At 40.8% G+C, this 24528-nt stretch overlaps 1 protein-coding gene and 1 pseudogene across 3 annotated transcripts in view; one reads left to right on the top strand and one right to left on the bottom strand.

Annotated features, from left to right (window-relative positions):
• Nucleotides 1–3671, top strand: part of LOC149868434 (uncharacterized) — a 32053-nt pseudogene extending 28382 nt beyond the window's left edge.
• CNTNAP4 (contactin associated protein family member 4) overlaps nt 1–23545 on the bottom strand; it is a 431793-nt gene extending 408248 nt beyond the window's left edge. For 2 of the 3 annotated variants that reach the window (XM_090038567.1, XM_090038569.1), the window contains exon 1: nt 23221–23545. In XM_090038567.1, the coding sequence (XP_089894693.1) occupies nt 23221–23464 (244 nt within the window). In that variant the 5' untranslated portion in view covers nt 23465–23545. The remainder of the gene's footprint in view (nt 1–23220) is intronic. The other variant, XM_090038566.1, reaches the window with a different exon arrangement.
• Between the last annotated feature and the right edge of the window lie 983 nt (nt 23546–24528).

The following is a 24528-nucleotide window of genomic DNA, read 5'->3' as shown; positions in this document are numbered from 1 at the left end:
TGGGCTGGTGCTGTTCAATATCTTCATCAGTGACCTGGTTTTAATTTGCAGATGACACCAAACTATGGGGCAAAGCAAACACACTGATGGGAAGAAACCAAATCCAGGTGGACCTGGACAGGTTAGAGAAGTGGGCAGAGAACAATAGGACACAGTTCAACAAGGACAAGTGCAAGGTGCTGCACCTAAGGAGAGGGAATCATCAGCACACCTACAGGCTGGGGGATGACCTTCTCAGCAGCACAGTGGCAGAAAGAGATCTTGGAGTCATTGTCAACTCCAAGATGAATATGAGTCATCAGTGTGATGAAGCAGTTAGCACTTTGTCATGCATTAGTAGGTGCATCGCAAACAGGTCCAGAGAGGTGATGCTCCCCCCTCTATGTGGCACTGGTCAGGCCACAGCTGGAGTACTGCATCCAATTCTGTGTGCCACAATTCAAGAAGGATGTGAACAACCTTGAGACGAGTCAGAGGAGGGCCACTCACATAGCTAGAGGCCTGCAGGGAAGGCCTTATGAGGAAAGCCTGAAGGACCTGGAACTTTTCATTCTCCACAAGAGAAGCTGAGGGGGGATCATGTGGCAATATATAAATTCACAGGCAGGAGGGGAGGTGGGGAGGGGCAGCAGGGAATAGGAGATGCTCTGTTTACCAGAGCACCCCTTGGAATAACCAGAAACAATGGCCACAAGCTGATGGAGAGTAGGTTTAAGTTGGACAGCAGAAAGAACTTCTTCATGGTTAGGGTTGCTGGAATCTGGAATGGGTGCTCTCCCCTACCTTGGAGGTCTTCAAGACAAGACTGGACCCCAGCACTTTGACCCCAGCACTTTTTCCTGCCACTGGTATAGGGTCAGACTTGATGATCCTTTGATGTCCCTTCTGACCCTAGCATATATTTATAGATTCTTAGGTCTCCACAACAATCATTGCAGCAATCATGCTCAAAGGACTCCATATATATATAGTTCATGCTCCATGCTATATCTAGTCATGCTCGAAGGACTATATATAGTTCTTGGAGCAGAAAGTGATGATGGAACTGTTTATCAAAACCCAGAACAGAAAATTACTGTATTTTAAAACTAAGTGATGAAGATCAGGGTTTTCACTGAAAATAAAGAGATAATAAAAAAATAAATCACATGAAATCCAACAAGGACCAATTATTTAAAACTAGCAAATACACACAAAACTCAAAAAGTCTATTGTTATGGCATTCTATATGATGGCTTAGATGTAATTAAATAGATACTTATCAGACAGAGCCATTATTATCTAGAAATATTATCATCTACTTTATCTAGAAATATTAGTTAGTAGAACATAAACATTCCAGTCATAGACCAGGATCCCATATTTTGTCCCAAGATTAGTATTTGTCTCAGTGCAATATTTTATTGTGGTGATGTCACATATCAATGAGGTAAAGAAAAACTTTGAAAGTTTTTAAGGGATTTTGTTTTGTTTAACTAATGACATAGTTAAAATGTTGCATAAGTACATAATCTGACCGTAATTGCCATAATGCATCACATCTCAGCACAGATTTTAAAATAATAATAATAATGCCCTTGAGAATTATCTTATTTTACAATTTACTTAAAAGGTAATAGAAAAACCTAGAATGGAAAATCTCTTTCCATAAGAAGAACTGAACTGTGGGAGAAATCTACTTTGTGTATTATGCAGCTAAAACCTCTCTGCTTTGTCCTCATTAATCAGATGATTGCTCCTCTTATCAATATGTCAGTAAAATGAAAGTAGAGAAAAATACCAAATTTACTCAAACTCAAATGAGGTTTTCTTCTCCCATTCAGCATAGGAAAAAATCCCCTCATCTTAGATTCAAGTACAAAATTGAGGATCAGTGGCTTTGACTCCAGCTCCCATCCTGAGTCCAGAGTAAGAGCTGGAACTGCAGCTACAGCCTGCCCCCCACCTGCCCCACACCAGACTCTGCTCTCCCTGCCTTTGCTCTCCACCACCACTTACTCTACACAGCAGGGACAGCTTAGTTGTTTGCACAGCTTTGCTGGTACCATGCTGAACCTCTAAGCAACAGTTTAAAGCCGCAAGTCTAGCAGTGCCAGTGTGCTTTATAACATGCCTCATTCACAAAACCCTGCAGAGAGTGATCAGGAAGCTTCTCCATCTGGACACCTGCTGGACAGCATAAATGAAAAGCACCAATCAAGGTAAAAACAAGCTAATCCCCCTAGAATTGCTAATAAAAATAGACGTCTTTCTAACTTGTTTGTCAGGACTGCATGTACTCATGTACTCTGCTAAAATGAACTCATGTTTTCAAAATCCAAAACACCTGAATTATGAAAAAGAATATCTGCCTTTGGTAAAAGCACATCAGGATAGCTAGCAACAAATGAAACATGTATTACCTTAAAAATACGCTTTTTTTAAAAAGCTAATAAAATATACATATCACTGTGTCACTCAGCAGTACAGGAACATGTAAAGCAATGTGATAGCCTGACCTTTTCCAATGTGTAAAATGCTGCTTATTACCTTATAGATACCTAAGCCTTGTTATGATTAATTGTTGTGGATAAGGAACCAAAAATATCTGAAAATATAAATGTTACAACATTTGTGACTTTTTTCCTATGCTCATATCAAAATGATTTATTGAAAGGCAGCAATGGATCTTTATATTATTAGCTTGATATAGGCAAAAATCAAGGAAACTTCTGCTCTATGATCCATCCACACTGCAGTTGTGTTCTATATTCTGCATTCATCTCCTGTGCACAGCTACCCACAAGCATCAATGTACATATTGAGCATGAAATACAGATCAGCATCCGTGAGACATCTGCAGTGTAGATGTGAGAACAGAAATACAATATGAAAAATTAGAAAAGATTTTCTCTTTTTTAAAGGAGGTTATTTATATGTTGATGATTGGAAAACAACATACTAAATGTTCATATTCAGGCCTCTAACGCCACATGCAAAATAAGTGTATCTAGATTTGCATGCATTAAGTACAGTCTTACCATCCCCAAACATTCAAAATGTATGAGTCTATCCTTGGAACTTTAAAACTCATAAGATTGTTTTTAAATAAGATTTTTGAGTACTTCACATTGCTTTCTGGTTTCTTAACTATAAGAATGCATATCAGGTTTTTGAGCTTTTCTTCCCATCCGCAAGAACCAGAAGCTTCTCGTCTTCCCAGGGGCTTTAAGGAAATCAGCAAATATTGTAGGATTTATGATAAAATATAGTTAGCAATGGTAATACTCAAAATACAAATGTTGTTTTGATACACAAACCACTTTTCAATGAAGACTTTATATGTACCAAAGCTGAACAGTCCAAACACTAAGGTTTCTTCTTAATATAGCTTAAATACCATTTATTTATTTACAGAAAACTAGAACTCTTGGTTCCAAAATGATACCTTTTATTAGACCAACTGGAAAATCACAAGCAAATTGTCTTGCAATTTTCCAGTTGGTCTAATAAAAGGTATCATTTTGGAACCAAGAGTTCTAGTTTTTTGTATGTCTTTTTGTCTCAGACCAACACAGCTACCAAGTACACCCTGAATTTATTTATTTGTTGTTGTGTCTTTTAATTTGGCAGCTCACACAATCAAATGTATTCAAGTGATCACTGACATTTCAACTGAACACGTGAGATGAAAGATCTTTGCTCAGTTACTCATCTCAATACAAGTGGAAAATACTACATTTCTCAGAATCAAAAGCCATTCCTCCAGCAAAGTAGCCAAGACAATTCTACCACAGTCAGGCTGCATGTTAGAGCTAGAGAAAAACAGGTAAGCAAAACATACAATAGTAAAATGAAGATTCTTTCTTACTTATGTCACATAAGTAAGTGAGGCGGGGATGCTGCTGGGAAAGGCAAAAGCTGGGTGCATCTCATAAGATTTCACCTCAACATTTGTCCCCTAATTAAAGACCACACAGATCAGAAGAAAATGAAGACTGGAAGACTACTTCAAATAGTTTGCAAATAATCCTGGACAACATAAACATTGTTAAAAGTGAATTCAAATGAAAATGATTAAACATTCAGTGTTAGATACTGAGGAACCAAGTACTGGGTGCACTGGGGATGCAGAAGATGAGAAGAGATTTTTCATTTGTGAATCACAGAAGAGACAAGTGGAAAAGACTTATTAGGTCATCTCCTTGACCTCTTCTGCATTTAATACATTTCCTGTTTCCACTATGTTCCTCATACCCCAAAGGTCTTTTTTTCGTAAGTGATAACAGCAATAGCAGCAGCACTATCCAGATAAATGTCAGTGTGCTGGAGAATGCTTTCTGACACTGCTAGACACGAGGAGAATCCCCACTGACTTCAACATCTTACACTGATGTAACTAATAGAATAATCAGGACCATTATTTCAGTGTGTGGTTGAGTCCTGACAAATCTTCTCAGTTTTAGGCTGAGGTTTATAAATCTATGTCTTTGTTCAGACCTTAAGGAAAATCTCCTCTCTCTCTCTCTTCCATCATTGGAATGTGAAATATAGTGTGACTTGACTCATGACTTTGACTAACTTTACTTCCCATGCTGAAAATTAGAATCAGGAGAAATTCACAATGAATTCTCAGATGGGGAGAAACAAAAATTTTACTTTCAGAAGTAAGTAAATGATGAATCAGATGCTGATTTTCAAAAATTCTCTCCAAATGCCTGCTTAAGAGAAAATGTAGGTTCCAATGAAGCATCCTGCTGAACACCTCCTGAGAAGGACTAAGAATCAAGCACCACTATACAACTTTTGTGAAAAAGTCCCAATACAAACTGTGCTCACCATCTTATAGGACTTGGCACTGAAAAGTTGCAAAAGGTCCCCTTTATACACAATCATATAGTACAAGGGCACATAAGTACACAGATGTGAAAAAGTCATGAATTTCCAAGTTTTTAATGATCATCTGGATAAGTGGCTCCAGAAGTATCTGTGCCACCATAAATATAAATAGCCATAGTCTCTTCAATGTCAATAGACTGCATATTTGACATTTGCTAAATATTTTGAGCCATTATAATCTGTTGTGCTGATAATATACGGACAACAGTTTGCTGGGAGATTTTTGACTCATATCTTTCTATAATGCTCAAATATGCACTGACCTGCAGTGAAGCTTGACATGGTTTGATGCAACTCAGCATACATTTTTGGCACCTCAAACAGTATTTCAAAAACGTGTCCACTGAGATCATTTCACACTCATAAAATGTATCACACATACACAATTACTAGTGGTGAGAGTTAAACAAGAAAATTCTAAGTTAAAGTCTCTCAGTTTGTCCTTTCCTCAACTAGTACAGACCAATGCAGAGCACAAACACAGTAACAGACATCCTCAGCTGCAAAACATGTGGAACCAGGCTCTCTCTCAGCACAAAGAATTGACTACAGAGTTGTAAACTGGAAGATAAAAAAATACAGACCAAACCTGGGCGGGAATGACTCTTCAGTGAGATAAATGAATTAAACAGAAAGACTTTTTATTAATAGATCTTAGGTATAAGCAAATACAAGAAAAATCCTCTCAAGTTATTACTTAAGGTAAAACTTCATGAAAATTATAAAGATAAATTATGTCACAGCCTGAACACTCATTTGCTTGCTGCATTTGGGTCATACCCTAGGAAAGGGTATGTACTTTAAGTTTCTTTTTGCTGTAGTAGGCTGCAGCACTGTGTATCACTTTTGTTGGTCTTTCTGGGTATGAACAGACATTTGGAGAGGTTAGGGGAAGGTTCGGTCAAGTTAAAAAAGACAACTCTATCTATGGTAAATCAATGTGAGGTTAGTAGGGGGGCAGGAAGGGTCTGTGGGGGGCTTAGGGGGATTGGGGACAAGCAGGATCTGTGGGGGGTACTTAGGAAGATGTGGGCTCCAAGAAGATTGGGGGGTCAGAAGACAAGTGGGGTCTGTAGAAAGGGAGGGGAGTTGGGAGGATCAGGAGAGCTCGTTAGGTCTGCAGGTTGGTTGATGGGGTCTAAGAGGGTTTTGGCAGGATCAGGGGGTTATCAAGGTCTGCAGGGGGCTTGTGGAGATGAAGCGGCTGCTTCCCCCTTGGGGCCAGAGGCTATTTTTAGTCACCCCAACCCTCCTAGCAAAACAACCAACTCTTAGCCCACCCACTCCTACCCCCACCTTGACTTATTTCCTTGGCTCCTGGCACCAGCAAATGCTAATAAAACCAGCACCAGGAGCAGCTTGTGGGATGGGGCTTTTGGTGGGCTCAGGGGGTTGGCTGTTCCATGGTGTAGGGCTGTCCATTCAGGGGTGGGGTAAGGGGTTAAAAATAGCCTAGAGCCAGGGGCTTAGAAAAAGTGCAGCCCTGAGGCTGGGGCCAGGGATAGGCCTTCCCATCCTGGGGGCTGTGCTAAGAGCTGTACAAAAATTTGATTAGTTTGGTCTTGCTGAACCCAATCCAAGCTAAACTACCTCCAAGGTACAGTTAACTTAGATTGGGTCAGCCATTTTTGGACAGATCTAACCTTCCTGAACTGGGAGCCTGAGATCTCAACTAGCCTGAGGAGGGGCCAGGAGCCCAGAAGTGAGATACTGTGCCCCTGAAAGGTGAAAATGACCTAAGCAAGAGAGAAGAGATTGGTCCTGAGTAAGACCTAGAAACTACCCACTCCTGTGACTGGGTAATATGGTGGGGTAATCTCTACAAAATGTCATATGTTGCCAACCCTGGGAAAGGTGAGTATAGGGCATCTGAAAACCCTAGCTCCCACTGTCTTGTGGGTCATCCTTTGATTGGAGAAGACTAGGGAGAGTATACCCCAACAGGAAAACCCTTGGTGGAGGCCAAGGAGAGAAGATGTGTGGCAGAGTGCACCTTGGAGCACTTGTCACTTTGAGAAGAAAGGACTGCTGAAGAAGCAACCTCTGTGAGGAGCTAGGAGGGGACTTCTCCAGATAATCTCCAACATAAAGAGTTAACAGATAAATGGATGGCAAGGGCCAGGGCCCACTATAAACAAACCCAGCCACAGAGTCAAAAGTGATTCCATAATTTGAAGTAACCTAAAGGGGGTTGAGCATTGCCTCCAAGGCCTCAATGAGTTCAGCCATGCCAAAAACTGAAAAGGCCAAACTAATCATTTATCTTTATTGTCATCCTTTTGTTTGTTTTCTTCAGCTTCTTTTGCTTTGTTTGTACTAGATATGTATTTTAATATTTTAATAGTAGGAATAGTAATGCAATGTAGTTTCATTAATTCCGAGAATTCATGCAAAGACCTAGAACAAAGAGTAGACTGGCGGGATCCCAAAGAAGTCCAAGCCTGCTGTTTGGACAGGAGTAGCCTGACCCTTAGCATTTCTCCAGACTCTTGCAGAACAGAAGGGCACTGGTGGTGCTGTGATGGCACCAAGCAGTCCAGTTGGGATGACAAGGAAAACACTGACCATTGTACAGGAGTAGTAAAATTGCTAAGAATATGTTTGGTCACCAATGATTCTGACCATGGGATGTTTCTCTGATCTAAACAGCCATCCTGACAATCAGAATTTCTAAGTGGAATGCTATCTGGAATACTGAATAAAAGGTTTAGAAGGCATCTCAGGCCGTACATTCCCCATCCCCAGAATAAGAGGCCTGTTTAAACTTGATTAGCTAAAACTCTCTTGCCAGGTTAGGGAATGCTGAGGAAAAAGAACAAGTCAGAGTGGGTATGGGTAACATTGGAACAAAGGTTAAGGGCTCATCACAACATCCAGTCCTTTGGACCCCCTGATCATGAATGCTGTCATGCTTTTCCTGGGATGAAGTTCCTCTCCACAACCCCAATGAACATTCCAGGTAATTCCCATGATTATGCTACATTTATGATGTGAAGATATAAGTCTTCCAAGGAGGGGATTGATGACTAGAAAACAGCACTGAGAGGCTTGCTTTTGGGAATTGGCTTGTAGGTAAAGTAGGTATTGCATTAAAATAATGGTTATGGGGAATGGCAAAGGTTAATTGATTTCTAAAAGTCTGTTTCCTGAGAAAGTTTCCTGCAAGGTCCACTGTGTCTGAAGCCAGCAGACACACAGACTAGGAAACTGAAGACATGTACCACACTGTTCCATAACATGAGATAAGGTAGCATTAGGTCACAGTGTCCATCTGCAAAGCCCTTGGGATTTCTGGTTCTGTTGGTCAGACCAAATTAGGAGGGCTGGTAAATAACCAAATTAAGATGTGTGCATACGATGATGGGTTTGTTGAAATATAGGAATATGCTGCCAGGACAGAATGTGGACAGTATGATGACTACAGGGAAACCAATCAATGATGCTTGGGAACGAAGAGTCACCAAAGGGGAGAAATAATACAAAAAGAGGGATTTCAGAGCAGCAAAGTGTCCTGGAAAACAGAACCCAAGGCCACCATGGCCAGAGGGCATACCGCCTGCCTGTGTCATACACAACACTGATAGAATGGGGGTGGGCCTCAGCCCTCGAGCTCCAGGCTGCTGACATATGACATGCAAGAAGTAACCTCAGGGTGAAACTCACGTACTGGCTAGATGTACCTTTCCTCTGTGACAGGTCTAGGATTAGTAAATATAGAATTGTTTGCATTATTCTTATCTGCTATCACTGTGTATCAATGAAATTTATCTATTATGAAATGGAGAGGTTGTGGTTGCTTTGAAGGTTTGGGTCTGCCTGGAACAAGGTGTCTGGGTCATAAATCCAATGCCAATATTTCCCAAAGCTCCAACTGTTCCACTATGCATCACTCTATTATAAAGACCTGAGATTGACATAATAATACACTGGCATAATACAGTGACAAAAAATTGGAAACAAAACTGATATATCTTTAGTTGGAAAATAATCTTTAGCTTTTTTGTTGTTCTGCATGCTATTTTGCTTCAGTCAGGCCATTAATATTTTATTAAATGTGTGTGTTAAATATGAAGGGAAAAGCAGTGCAGTAGTCAAGGGAACTCTCACGAGTTCTGAGGGCTAGAGTCTTACTCCACATTTCCATGAAGTTTTGCCCCCAGATGTAAATAGGTATCTGTTTTTTGTACTAAGGAGACAGATGGCTGGAATGATGGTGAGCCATATCACTCCCCTGCATGCCACTGGTTATGAAAGCTAGTCTTAATCCTTCTTGCCTGATGGGCCTTCTAGGCAGACCAGCATTAATTTTATCAAATATGTTCTTCCTCAAACATGGTATAAATAATACCCTAGATAGATCTTGATTTCCTAATCTCTTCAATCATACTTAAAAAAAAGTTTATTTTCCCTTCTCCCTCAGGCCTTGATCCTGCACACTTTCATAGACATTAGACATTAGGGCTGGAAGGGACCTCGGGAGATCATCGAGTCCAGCCCCCTGCCCAAAGGGCAGGAAGTCAGCTGGGGTCATAGGATCCCAGCAAGATAAGCATCCAATTTACTCTTGAAGGTGTTCAATGTAGGTGCTTGAACCACCTCCACTAGCAGACTGTTCCAGACCTTGGGGGCTCGGACAGTAAAGAAATTCTTCCTTATGTCCAGCCTGAAACGGTCTTGCAGGAGTTTGTGACTGTTTGACCTCATCATCCCTTGGGGCGCTCTGGCGAACAAATGTTCCCCCAGATCCTGGTGGTCACCCTTGATAAATTTATAGCTGGCCATCAGATCACCCCTGAGCCTATGCTTTTCCAGGCTAAAGAGTCCCATGGCTCTCAGCCTGTCATCGTAAGATCTGTTTTCCTGGCCTCTGATCATGTGCGTGGCTCTCCTCTGGACTCTCTCAAGCTTCTCCACATCCTTTTTGAATTGTGGAGCCCAAAACTGGAGGCAGTACTCCAGCTGCAGCCTCACCAAGGCCGAGTACAAGGGGAGAATGACGTCCTGGGATTTGCTCGAGAAGCATCTATGGATGCAAGCCAGCGTTTTGGTTACTTTACTAGCTACAGCATTGCATTGCAGGCTCATGTTCATCTTGTGGTCAATGATGACCCCCAAGTCTCTTTCTTCTGTAGTGCTAACCAACGTAGCACTGCCGAGCCTATAAGGGTGCTGCAGGTTTTTCCTCCCAAGGTGGAGAACCTTGCATTTTTCGGTGTTAAACACCATCAGGTTCTCGTCTGCCCATTTGCTGAGCTTGTCCAGGTCAGCCTGGATCACCTGCCTGTCCTCTGGCGTGGATGCTTTGCCCCAAAGTTTGGTGTCATCGGCGAACTTGTCCAGTCCACTCCTGACTCCAGTGTCCACATCATTAATGAAGATGTTGAACAGTAAGGGTCCCAGGACAGAGCCTTAAGGGACCCCACTGGTCACAGGGCACCACAATGAGTGACTGCCATCAATAGCAACCCTCTGGGTCTGACCATGGAGCCAATTTCCCAGCCAGCAGATCGTGGTGGAGCCAAAGCCACAACTGGCCAGTTTGGCCAAGAGGTGATCATGGGATACCAGATCAAAAGCTTTTTTGAAGTCAAGATATATGACATCAACCTCTTCTCCCTTGTCCAGGTGATAGGTCACCTGGTCATAGAAGGAAATGAGATTGGTCAAACAAGACCTACCCGCAACAAACCCGTGCTGGATATCCCTTAGAATGTTAGCCTGGGCCAGTCCCTGAAGGATGGCCTCCTTAATAAACTTTTCTAGGATCTTCCCCAGGATAGAAGTCAGGCTATAGTCAGGGCCTGTAGTTAGCCAGATCCACTCTCCTCCCTTTTTTGAAGATCGGCACCACATTGGCCTTCTTCCAGTCTTCGGGCACTACACCAGAGCACCAGGAGTTGTCAAAGATCCATGCCAGGGGCTGGGCTATGACGCTCACCAGCTCCTTGAGTACCCTGGGGTGCAGATTGTCAGGGCCAGCTGACTTGAAGGTATCCAGCTTCTCAAGGTGTTCCTTCATGAGGTCAGCATTGATGGAGGGTAGGGGATCCCGCTCACCCAGATTTCCCTGTCCCATAGCAGGCATGGGCATCCCGTGTGACTGATGAAAGACTGACGCAGAGTACCTATTTAATAGGTTGGCTTTTTCCTGGGCATCAGTTGTCAGTTGCCCCATCTGGTTTAGCAGGGGTCCAACATTGCCCTTGCTTTTCCTCTGGCTCCCCACATATCTGAAAAAGGACTTTTTGTTGTCCTTGATGCCTGAAGCTAGTTGGAGTTCAGTTGCAGCCTTGGCTTTCCTGGTTTGCTCCCTGCAGGACCGGACCAGTGCAGAATAATCCTCCTTGGAGGTGAATCCCGTCCTCCATCCTCTGTAGGCTTTCCTTTTTAGCCACAGGAGGTCCGCTAGGTCCCTGGAGAGCCAGGAGGGCTGCTGTGCCTTCTTGCTGCCTTTCCTCCGTGTTGGAATAGATTTAGCTTGTGCATTGAGGATCGCTTCCTTGAGAAGCAACCACTCTTCTTGAACTCCCATCTCCCTGGGGTCATGGTCCCTGAGGGCCTGACCGACTAGCCTCTTGAGCTTGTCAAAGTCGGCTTTTCTGAAGTCAAGGACTTCTGTGTTGCTGACTGACTTGCCAGCTTTACGGTGGATGGTGAAGGTGATCAGCTCGTGGTCGCTGTCACCAGCTTCCCATCAATCACTAGGTCGCCGATTAGGTCGTCCCCCATAGCCAGTACCAGGTCGAGCAGCGCTTTGCCTCTCATTGGCCCATAGACTTCTTGAGTCAGGTAGAGGTCATCCACGCACGAGAGAAAGCTTTGCGACCGCTCGGATTTTGCTGAGTGATCTTCCCAGGAGATGTCCGGGTAATTGAAGTCACCCATGACAACCAAGGTCCTGGAGCAAGCGGCCTCAGTCAGTTCCCGGGCGAACTCCCGGTCAAGCTCAGGACTTTGAGTGGGAGGTCTGTAGTAGACTCCCACCATTGTGTCCCCTGTGCCGTATTCCCCACGAATTTTTACCCAGAGGGTCTCTAGCTGTCCATGCTGGTTGCCAACATCAGCTTGCAGGGACATGTAGCTTTCCTTGACATAGAGCGCTACACCCCTGCCCCTTTTGTCAACACGATCCCTCCTGTACAGGGTATAGCCCTCTATACCCATGGTCCAGTCATGGGTGGAGTCCCACCAGGTCTCCGTTATCCCAATGACATCATATTTCTTTGCACTGAGCAGGAGGACGAGCTCGTCCTGCTTGTTGCCCAGGCTCCTGGCATTAGTGTACAGGCAGGCAAGTGTGCCCTTGGGGGCTCTTGCCTTGCCCACAGATTGTGCCAGGGCTGGGGCAGGGGTGGGCTCCCTTAAGTGCCTTGGTCCGCTGGCTTTGCAAGGGTCACTCTGCAGGCCAGCAGTGGCAGTAGTCCCCCCCATCCCCCAGCGGGCTTAGTTTAAAGCCCGGTGGAGCAGGTCAGCCAGCCTGGCTGAGAAGAGCCTCCTCCCCAGGGGAGAGAGGTGGAAGCCATCTCTTCCCAGCAGCTCGCTGCCTCTCTCGCCAAAGAGCGGGCTGTGGTCATGGAAGCCAAAGCCTTCCCCATGACACCAGCGCCACAGTCTTTGGTTGACTGCGTGGATCCTCCTCTCCCTCCTACGCCCATAGCTTGAGACTGGGAGGATGGACGAAAACACCACCTGAGCTCCCAGACCCCTAAGCCCTGCTCCCAACTCCCTGTAGCGCCTCATGACCTGGCTGGGGGTGCTCCGAGCCATGTCATTGGTGCTCACATGAATAAGGAGCATGGGGTAGTGGTCTGTGGGCCAGAGGAGCTGTGGGATCCTCTCCGCAATGTCTCGGATGCAGGCCCCCGGGAAGCAGCAGACTTCCCGGGCTAAGGGGTCAGGGCGGCAGATTGCCCCCTTGGTCCCCCGCAGGATGGAGTCTTCCACAACAAACACCTTTTGCTTTGTCTTGGGGAGAGCGGGGGCAGTAGCTGCGGTCGAGCCTGGGTTGTCTGTGGGAGCCGGCAACTGAGCAGGCTCTGCCAGGGCTGCAAGAGGTGCGAACCTGTTGCTAAGCTCCAGCGAGGGAGGGGCCTTGGTGCGGCAGGCCTTGGGGCCCTTGACCACTTTGGTCCATGCCCCTGACTGGGCAGAGCGGGAGGTCCCAGAGTCCTCCTTAGTCGTGGAGAGAGACGGAGCTCTCCCCTGCGGCTCCCGGGGGAGAAGGGCCTGGCAGTAGGAGTCTATCTCTTGCTCGCAGTCCCTGATGGCACGCAGTCTCTGGACTGTGGCCTGGAGCTCCGCCAGCTGGCGTGCCAGAGACCCCAGTAGGGGGCAGACCCCGCAAGGGGACGTGGCCATGCTCCTTACACACATGCTTAATTTTACTACTTTGAGCACCCCTAACATATTTCATTAAGACTACTCACCTTAGTAAAGTTAAGCATATGTTGAATGTGTATAAGTCTTTGCAGGACTCCAGCTTTACTGAATCCTAACCTCACAGGTATTATGACAGAAAAAAGACTGAGGAGACACTATGACTGTACATGTGTGTAGGAATGGCTTTGAAAGAAGTTCAATTAATACTTAAAACTATTCTTTTTATATTTTTAGGCTTCCTTTTCTGTCACAATGGTCTACTTCAGTAATGTTGGGTAACTTCCTCAACATCTAAGTAACCAGACTATCATCATCTTAATTCCAGGGCCCCTTCTTGTAGTTCATTAAGAAATATGACTGAAGCCTATTGCTTGCTTGTTCTCTCTCTTTCTCAGGGGAAGAACTTTGTGCAGTGGAATGATTTATTTTAGATCTTTTCAATACAGATACTTTTACCTAGGATACTGTTTATGTTTATGCAAGGTTGAACATCTTGCTTTGCACTTAGAGCAGAAGGTAATGAGATTTGTGATGGTATTCAGCTCCCAGGAGAGTCTGTTCCACAGACTTGCAGCCCCCAAAGTTTCTTGAAAGTCAGTAGGAATTAGAGTCTTAAATGCCTACATCACTCTTCAGGCATTCAGGCTCATGTCCCTGCATCACTTGGCTTCTCTTGAATTTTTAAATTATTTTCTTACTGAAAGAAAGTTGTTGTTTTTTGGTCCCAGGCACTCACAGTGTGATTTCCTATGTAAAGGAAATATCTAAAATATGTCAAATGTCTCCTCCTGCCTGTATTTATTTATTTTTTATCAGTTTGAATAACCCAACTCTGTGTCATCTGAATCCCCCAAATTAGAAAAAAAATACTTGCATTACAGGTAGAAAGCATAGAGACATATTACATTCAAATAATCTATCGTATTGCTACCCTTGAGGATCTTATTCAGGCTCTATGGAGACTCATAAGGCTCTATGGAGAATCTGAAACATGTTTTCACTTTAAAAAAAATTTCTTAGCAACTAAAATGTATGAAGGTTTCTTTAAAGAAAATATGCAACTTCTGGCATGATTATAAAACCCTTGCCAATTAAACATTTTGATTTCCCCTGTACAGTTGATAGGAATCCCTCCATAGATCAGTGAAAAAAGTTATAGTGAGAGCTACAGTTTACTGGGTACATTTACACGAGACATTAGTTGCAGACTAGACTAATTAGGTCCACAGTAAATGTTGTGCATCTACACATGCAGCCCTGTTAGACTGGAGTAATAATTAACTCTGTAGCACCACATGTGTAGACACTGCCCAGACTGTCTGGGGCACAGGAGTGCTTCAGTGTAGAGGCTGCCTTCCAGCTAGCCCTGCACTGGAGCACCCTTATGCCTTCAGCCAGCCCCTCCATAGCACTTTGAGCCAGAGGGAACAGCTTCGGGCTGGCAGGCTGACCCCCAGATATCTTGCCAGCCAGGGTTCCTGCGACCCAGCTCAATATGCTGCAGTCCCAGAAGCACATGTGAACAGCACATCTAAGAGCAATAAACGCTGGTGCAAGAAGTGCCAGAGTTTATTGCTTTGCATTAAATGCATATGAAGATATGCCCACTGATTTACAAAATGTCAGGACTTTCTAGAGTATATGGCAGTCAGGTCATTATCACATTTAGGTGATGAATACTGAGAAGCCTTTCAAAGATATATAATGGCACAGACATATTGTTTTCTGCTCTATCACTATGATACAGAATCAAATGCAGAGACTGTAGCATACTACTGACTATTTTTCACTCTGCTTTTATGTAACTTGCTTTTGGTTTGAAGAAAACTGTCAATGCAAAGTAAATAAATAATGGCAAGCTTGGGTTCAATTTTGCCTTTAAATTAAAGAGCTGACAGTAGCCAACTGCAGGAGGGCAGCACCCTAGTTTTTGTTCCAAAAGAAACCGTGTATTAGCTACACACACTAAGTGAAACTCTGCCCCATTAAATTCTCTGTGAGGTTTCCCACTATGTTTACTGGAACCATCATTTCTCCCAGTACCTCCTGGAACAGGCAACATATACTGCTGTGACATCAGTGAGTTCTATTTTTACAAAATATAAAGCTACTCCAACACCTGACCAGCTCCCCCCTTGTCATATATTCACTGTTACATATAGGACTAGCAGAAGCATTTAGCATAGCCTAGTTTTTTCTGGCACTCACTGGATGGAGAGCATTCATTGCCAGCACAGCACAGAAACAGAAATGGGCCAGAAGTCTGCGGGCTCTTCAGATATTGCTCAGTGATGTAGAATTGGGCACATTCAATTCCTCTATTTTCAAGCTTTTTAGAAAGTCCTGGCTTATATTATTGACCTTTCTATGGCATGAATTTAGATTGTGACATTTTGTGTCTCATGGGAGCCAATCAAGGCTACCACACACCTTAAAAATAAGACATACTTGGGAATTAAACATACACAGTGAGAAGTCAAAAGAAAAATTACAAACTCACATGCATAATGCTCCCATGTAATTAGTTTTACAGGAAAATTGTTGGCAGCTTCTAACATATCATTTTATATGAATATTATTTCATAATAAAACCATACATGAATTTTACCATAATACACGCTACTTGGACAAGAACATTTTTCCCCCAATCTCCCTGTAATTATATATTATACATACTGACCACATTGGATCTAGCTACAGAGCCAGAAGTGAGTCAAGTGACTTAACTCAGGTGTATTAGAGTTCTGACATGAAATATAGTCTATTTACATAATACTGTTTAAAAATGTGACATTTCCTTGGAAAGTCTTTCATGACTGACCAGAGAACTATCCTTTATACTTGATCTGAATTTAAGCCATTCTGTGCATTCTGGTAGCATGGTGCTTTCTCACTTCCACAGTACCCAATCCTTGATAACATAAACTTCATGTTACCCAGAGTGCTTTATAAGACTTCTCATATTTTGGGTTCAGTTGCTCTCTCAGAAACATATTTTTGTAGTAGTTTTGAATAGGTCAAGCCCAGGTGGAAAAAAGCCCCCCTTAACCTTCTCCTACTAGTCTTTTGGTTTGTTTGGGTTTTTTTGGTAATTGTTTCACATATTCTAAGGATTTATCTGAAAAAACACAATCCTTATCATATTATTTAAAAATTAAGGGAAAAAAATCAAATTACCTTGCTTTTAGAAAACTCTTCTCATTGTGATCCAATAGTGGGCTAATAAAAATATGTTAAAGAAAAAGATGCATTTTACTTGATAGCTGCATAAAGACTAATAGTAATAAGAATAAATTCAAATATTCTAACAAGCTGCTTCTAATCTAATTTTCCCTCAAGACCACATAAGTAAATGTGCTAATTGCTAAAGGATTGTTATAGAAACAAACAGGCACTCTACTAGTTAGGAACAAGCAATATCTTATTTCTGAGCACTACCAAGTAATGAGACATACTTAATAAAAAAGTAATTAGACCCACTACACAGCTGGATAGATTTCCTATCATATTTTTCCCTACCCTTTGTGATTTAAAATGCCAGAGGTAGTTTTCATCATTAGTCTATTAAATAGGTATGATATTTAAATAGTAATTCTGTAGTTACTAATTTAAAACTACTTAAAATGTTAAAAGTTGCCAGGCTTTATTCAGTTTTCAAATTATTGAACTAAAAACACTCATTAAGTTGAAAAAAACAGTATCATTTTTACCTCCCAATTCATACCAGTTTTGTTCCTTTCAAATAACGTTGAAGTTATTAATGACTCCTGAAGTGTATTCACCTTGAAAAATAAACAATATTTGTGGACCAAACCCCATATTTTTTTTTACAAGAAAATGAAGTGTTTATACTGGCTTCCACTGAATCAGGATCAAGCATCTAGAGAGGTTTGCTATAATTGTACATCTGTTATGCTTTTTTAAGTCTCCCTTCCTCCCCCAACATGCATGCATGCACACACACCACAGTGTACTTCTCTCACCCAGCTTTCTAATAGCTGATTTAAGTGATCTCCTGCAAAGTATGCTATTTGTGTGTAAAAATTTGAAATTTCCCCTCCTCGCTACTATGTTCTGTCTCCAGTTCATTCCATAGATTGGAGTGAAAGGTGTGGGAGACACCAGCCAACACACAAACAACACAGCATTGAGCCTTTTCTGAATGGCTAATTCTGAATTACTAATGGTAATATATGAGGGTACATTAAGGTACAAAGATTTTACCACCATAGATTGGTTTGAATGTCTCAGTGTCAAACTATAAATGAGTTACATATATCATACCAAGTGAAATGAGTATTATGAGTATTTGTACTATAACATGGCATTTAATATAAGCAATGCTTCACTGAGCAACTATTTTATTCATAAATAAGATTTTTTTTTAAATGTTGTTGTTACCCAGATTACAAGAATCTCTTCATAAGTTAAGCTCATTGAGGTTTGCCGTGGGGAAGAAATAGTTATAAACTTTAAACTTTAGAAATCTCTAAAACAGAGGTTCTCAATCTTTTTGGGCTCAACGCATGCTCCACAACTGTTGTGAATTGAGTGGCACCCAATTTCAAAAACTCATTGATATATTATTGTTCTTACTTCCTTGCAAAGGCGCTGCACGGTAGAGCTGCAGATCAGCCTGATAGGAACAAGCCAAGTCTCCATTGATCTACTTATCTCCTCACACCTTTTTTATCTATTAACACCTCCTGGCACCCTTCAAAGGTCTGGTGGCACCCCAAGGTGCCACAGCACAATGGCTGAGAATCACTGCTCTAAAATATCTTAAAATAATTGTTTCACACACAAAAAAATGTTGAGTGATTTAATATCTAATGTCTCAAGATCCAATGGGACCACAAATTAAAGTAATATTGCACCTGGAACATGCAGAATGTAACCTATGTGTCCTTAGACTGTATTTGCCTTTTATAATGTTTGGGAAGTACCTCATATGTAAATAATGAAATACAAATACTAAGGAGGACAGGAGGACAATGGGTGGAATCTTAATTATCATATAGAGCGAAACTCCAATTTCTGAGAGACAGCGTACCCTAAATTTTCTCCCGGTGGAGAAGCACCATTGTTTTGGAGGAAAGCAACATTGGAAAGAAAGGAACATTTCTCTAAAAGGCTTTATTTATGTATTTATTTAATGTTTCATCTAGGGCTGTTAGCAGCCACTCTTCAATTTTGTTAGTTATTAGAAGTCCTGCCAAACGGGGATTCATGGTCAGAATACAAGTGAGTTTGCCAAAGATACATATGCAAAGTTATCACACGAATGGTATCTCATGACCGTCACCACTCCTGTACAGGAGCATGTAGACATATTACCTTGGGTTAATACCTTCACATATACAAATGTGCTATAGAGGTATCCTTAACTATTACATACCTAGATTTTTTTGTGATACGCAGCTATATTGGGGTTAAATATCATAGTCCCCGTATGAGAAAATGGGTATTTATATTTAATGCGAAAGAGCGAAAGTGAAATATTTAGGTGCTTAGCAATTTTGGTATCATTGATATTTGTACAAGTTAGTGGTGGCCTTGGGGTTCGAAATGGCAAAGCAGAAATGTACCTCATGTGGAAAAGGTGCAATAGATCCTAAAAACATGACCCTATTCTTTACATAGAAAATACTACATTCTGTTTATACAGTTGATTTCAACCTACTTTTACAACAGTATGCCTTGTTACTGTCCAGAAATCAGAGGCCATGTTCTCTCAGTTCATCTTTCTGACTGAGCCCAAATGTATTTGTTTAAATCTTAAAAGCCAGATGGCTGAGATGCAAAGCATTGACCACAGTCAGTGAAATGGACCAAATACCTTGGTCCATTGTAAATTCAAGACAATGAAAAAGTGAAATAAATTTGGAGTAACGCTTCCTTTAATCTGGGGCTTAGTTGTAATGTTAATATATGCATTAATGTTATTATTGTACTTTAAAAAAAGCAAATAGTCTCAGAAAGTAAAAATAGATGTGTCTATGATTTAGCAATATAAGCAAGATACATAATCCCCAATCATTGATTTATATGTCTAGATGTGCTGAAAGCTGTAGCTAAAGAACAAAAAGCATAAAAATAAAAGGAAATTAACCCAATGATAAATAATACCCCAGAATGCTATCTATGTTCCCTTTAGAGTCTACAGCAGTTACTAGTTGATACTTTAAAGGATCTTTCTTTTAATTCCAATTTATTATAAAACAGTATTCTGTTAAGTCAGTTAAGTTTTAAATTTATTACTTTAAGTTTCCTAAATTAGCCAAGAGGGTGAAACAGTCTTGTAACAATGATACATATCAGAACTAAATTCCATAACATTATTTACATAAGCCAAATTACTTTTCTTCTAGTAAGAAATAACTTCTATGGGGATACTTCCTAGCTTATGATAAGATAATCAGAGAGGTGAAGAAAGGCATCAGGTCATTGAATCCTGTACCTGGAAAGTCCTGATATCCTTAACATGTTATCTGCTAATGTAATTTTGAAAACGTTATATCTTTCTGTGTTAGTTTCAAAGAAAAAAAGAAGTTTCAAAGATAAAAACAGTTGATTGATTCATAGAAATTGCAGTCATTGCCACACAAAAGTTAAAATCTAAGATGAGCAGTGAACCTAGAAGGGAGCACAACTTCTTATGAACATAAAAGAGATTCGCATCGGAAGTACCCATTTGCTCTCTTCCCATGTATACAGCAAAGAGATTTTATGTAAGACTCTTAATTTGTTGGCATTGTTTCCAATCTTAGCCCAAATCAGCCTTAATAACTTCAGCCACAGTTGAATTGAAATGTGTATGAGGTTTAATTATGTTATGTACAACACTTCATTTTCTGAGGGTTGCACAAGAAGTACAGCATCTATTAAGAGTTTTATGCCCTAGTTTCAGGCGAGTGGCCAAGGGCTGGTTGGTGACTGGCTGATTTCCTGTTGTAGAACCAGCTTCAAAAAACAAACAAAAACATTTTGTTGTACAATTTTTTACAGGAAATCCTGATATAATCGTTGTTCTAACATTTCTATATGGAATAAGTAGATCCTTATTTACAAGAGTGAAGTTCAGTTTTCTCTGAAGTGCAATGAAGTTTTAATTCTTTGGGAAGAGTTTGGAAGGCAACTAAAGTGAATCAGCATTGGCAAAGAATTTTTTAAATTTGTGTGTTTGCAATGACAATTGTTACCTTATTATAGCAAACTGTTTACCATTATTCTGTAGGAGAGATGGGAAATACGTGCACAGAAATACTCCATGTCTCAATGTCAAAATTATAGATCTTTTCAATTCCCAGTACCCTAAACACTTTAAAACCTCCTTACTCAAACAAAAGAGCACTTTGGAGCAAGAAAGACAGATGACAAATCTCAGAACAGTTCAATCTGTGGCAGAAAATTGGTAATACTACTTCATGATGAAACCTGTGAAAAATCAAGACTAGTTATTAAGATTTTAGGGAAAAAACAGAGAATTTTAGTCAGGCATATTTCTGTTTATGTTTTGGGAGTCTGTCTAAGTAAGAATAAACTAAAAACTGAGCTAATGTCCTCATGGTTTAGGATGAGAGTAATACCACAAAATAAAAAAGAAAAGCTACTCAAAAATCTACTCACAGAATGGAAACAGCATCCTACTTTTTTTTCTTTAGGTTGTTCTCTAATATATCAACCCAGAAAATTATACATAGAATACTGAGCTTTAACTTCTATATATGATTATTCAGAGCTATTTGAATACATTTATGATGACAGGAGTATCACGTGCTGAAAGGGATTTGTGGTTATCCTGTAAAGTAGAAGAAGAAATTACTGGTAAGTATGATATCTGCAAAAACAGGTGGCCATAAATGGATATTAGGACACACCTCTACTTCCTGGGATATTTTAAGACAAACTTCATAGCAGAGCCAAATACACAGCTACCTACTGCAGATGTGCACTTTCTCTTTAAGATGGAATAAAGTAAAGTAGCCAGATAAAACAACGTGCATCTTTTAGGGATTTCTTTTTTCTTTTCTTGTGTTAGATAGCAATAAGGGAGAAGTACAGTCAAGGAGTCAGAATCTCCTAAATTCTATTTCAGACTCTAAAGTAACTCCTTCCATGCATTTAGACAAGTTATTTGACTTCTCTAAGCATGTTTCCCTATCTGTAAAATGGATAAAATATCAATTTCTTCACCTCACACAAAAGTGCTTTGACTACCCATTGATAGGTGTAAATCGTCTTCAATGCAAAAGTAAGACTCCATTAACATAGTTACTCATTTGCCAATGTAACATAGTTCAGCTTGTTTCAAAAGTCTTGGAGAGAAGCAGTAATAAATGTGGTTCCAACTGATTTATTTTATCCTTCATATTTCTGCACTGGAAAGCAAAATGATGTTTTCTCCAGAACCTTGCTTCTTAAATTGTAAGAGTGACCTCTAGTGCTTTACTGTTTTGTTGTACTCTGCAAGTCCTATTTTGCTGCCTTGGTTTTAATATGCCTCCCTGTAAGCATCTGATTTAGTTTTGTATATAGTGCCAAATGCGTGATTTGATTATCATGTTTTTGTGCAAGTGGATGTATTCATAAATGGTACAATACAGAATGATGAAGAAAATTAAAGCTGGGGCTGGATTGCAGGAGAGTGTTTTACAAATGGAACTTAGTATTCATGTTTAGGGCTACTCTATGCACTTGAGTATCAAATGATATCATTACTGAATGACAGCACAAGATCATTTTGGTGCTGCAGGGCGACTGTCTGGCTCAGGGGAGCATGGTTAGTTTGCAAAGCATGCATATGCTAAACCCTAGGATATAGAAGCACACGACACCTTAAACTTCTTTGTCATTGCTTACATGTTTCAAAGGAGCGGTCCCCTGCTACAGTGCTGTAAGGTTATTCCTGAATATTCTTACTGGCACTAACATTCACTTTCTTCAAACAGAGTTACTATGCCTTCCCTCCTCATTCATATGCCACACATCCAGAACCTCAACGAGGGAAAAAAATGCTGCTTATTTCAGGCTATGAGCATCTGGTGCTTAGGCAACTATTCTAATAGATGTATGCAAAATAAAATCCTTATGGTTCACTAAAGCCAAAGCACAGTCAAAGAACAAATACAGAACAGGTAAAATGTCTCAAAAATAGTTTTTGATAAGTTTCCTTGGGGTAAAAATGAGCATACCTCATTCAGTATCAAAACCGAAGATCCCAATGCACATATCAGATCTTTCTTCTAGAGGGCAGATTCTCTTCAGTATTTTAATCACTATTTCTATTTTGAAATTCAGGCTTACCGACTATGATTTACTCATTTTTCAAAAACTTTCTCCTGGTTCTGACAGTGCTCTTTCTCTTAATCATGCATGGACATTATTATCTAAGCAATCAGCGCACTTCCCATAAAATCTCGCTCTCAACATTTTCCCTTGTTGCATTTAACTCTACTCTTAAACTGCATGGTTATGTGCATCAGAGTTACTTGAGTGCCAGCTTAATTCATGAGATCCTAATACCAGCCTCCAAACTGTAAATGGCAAAAATCAAGCTGATGCTGTATACAGTAGAAATCTGTCAGCAATTTCCATTTAAGAAATAATTCCTTCTAAAATGCATCACTTCTAAAACAGGAAACAAAGATGCAAATGAAGGATGAGCATGCAATTCCTTGGTAATGAGCGATGCTAATGAGAGATTATACTGAAACTTGAGCATTTGCAGTACTATTCTCTGTAAAGACTTGTGTAAAAAAAATCGGTAGAATGAATGCTAGAACTTAGAAAATGACATTTCTCAGCCAAAGGCACAGTTTCAGCCAAGCTACTTGCAGTCATCAGTTCAGAAGCATTAAGCATGTATATTTCAAGAGCAATATTTCATCCAGATCCAACCAAAATACCCCAGAAGTTTTCAAAACATTTTGTTCTGAGTTTTAAATAATTTGCAGTACTTACATTTATTCCCTGCCACTATTGTGTTCCAGTCATGAATAGATAACAGAAACAGCAGCTTGAAGAAGCTTTCAGTGACAGAATCCATGTTCACATTCACAGAGGCACCCAAAAGAACCAGAGTGTTAGGAGAAACAGCTGCTCTGCACTTCAGTCTTATTCTTGCTTCCTCTTCTCTCTGCCTCTCTTCCTGCAGTGCTTCCCAGTGCCCAGACACCTCAGTCAAATGCACTCTGCATCTTCTCATACATGCACACACCTCCAAATGTCGTCCCCCACCCCCTCCCTCCAACAGCAGCAATCCCTGAAGAGCAGCAGCAAGAATCTCTCCTCCAATTTCACAGAATCACTCAGGGCTAAACTGCTAGACTACCCTGTATAGCTTGGTTACTGAAGCTGCACGTTCATAATGTGTCCTGGACACCCCTTGTGGTGACAGGTAGGAAATGTGGGTCTATGATGAAAGCCAGACAATAAGATAAAACAGCCTGCACATGAGTACCAGTATAGAGCCTCTTTGCTGGGTTCTCACTAAGCCCAGTTCTTTTATATATATTTAAGTTAGAGAGAGAGAGAGAGAGAGAGAGGGTAATATATTTGCTGTATATGCTACTTTTCCTTTATACACACTACACCTAAGGAGAACTTTCAAGCATTAAAAGTAGTGGATTTTGAAAACAAGATATTAACGCTTCAGCTGCTCTGGCTTGCAACTGGAAGCACGCAGGTAAAAGTGAAGTGTACACATTCTCATGAAATAAGTGGACAGCCTAATACCCCACTGTCAATCAAAAATACAATGCCAAGAAACTCCTTTGTGAACAGTAGCTTAGAAAACAGACTGATTCTTTAAGTGACAAAGTAATAACCCACAAACCAGGGACCTTTATAATGTACATTCATTCAGTATTAGGTTGTGTCACCACATCCAGTGGTGTGTATCTTATTTTCAGGTTAATAAAAAATACTTCGAGTAAATAGCAAGACAGTCAACTTGAAATTTTGTTTGTTTTGTTTCATAATTTTAATCAAGTGAAAAATATTGTATGCTGTCACAAATATTTATCACATGATTTCTCAGATGACATTTTGCTCCACATATTTTAATATATATCCCCCAAATGTACTGCAAACAGGTTATAATGGGTTGGAATTATACCTATGGTCATAGACACAAGCCTATCTATTGATGAAACAGCATCTCCTTATTAATATCTTTCTTCCATTAGACAAGGCACCTTATACTACACTGAGAATTCATCTCAAAGGCAGACAAGTAATGGTTCAATCACTACCATTTCCTTGGGGTTC

Source organism: Crocodylus siamensis, chromosome 3 (genome assembly GCF_052110815.1).
Source record: "Crocodylus siamensis isolate JL-2025a chromosome 3, ASM5211081v1, whole genome shotgun sequence".
In the NCBI taxonomy this organism is placed as follows: Eukaryota; Metazoa; Chordata; order Crocodylia; family Crocodylidae; genus Crocodylus; species Crocodylus siamensis.
Note: the sequence above shows the minus strand (reverse complement) of the source record. Positions and strands in the feature narration are given on the sequence as shown.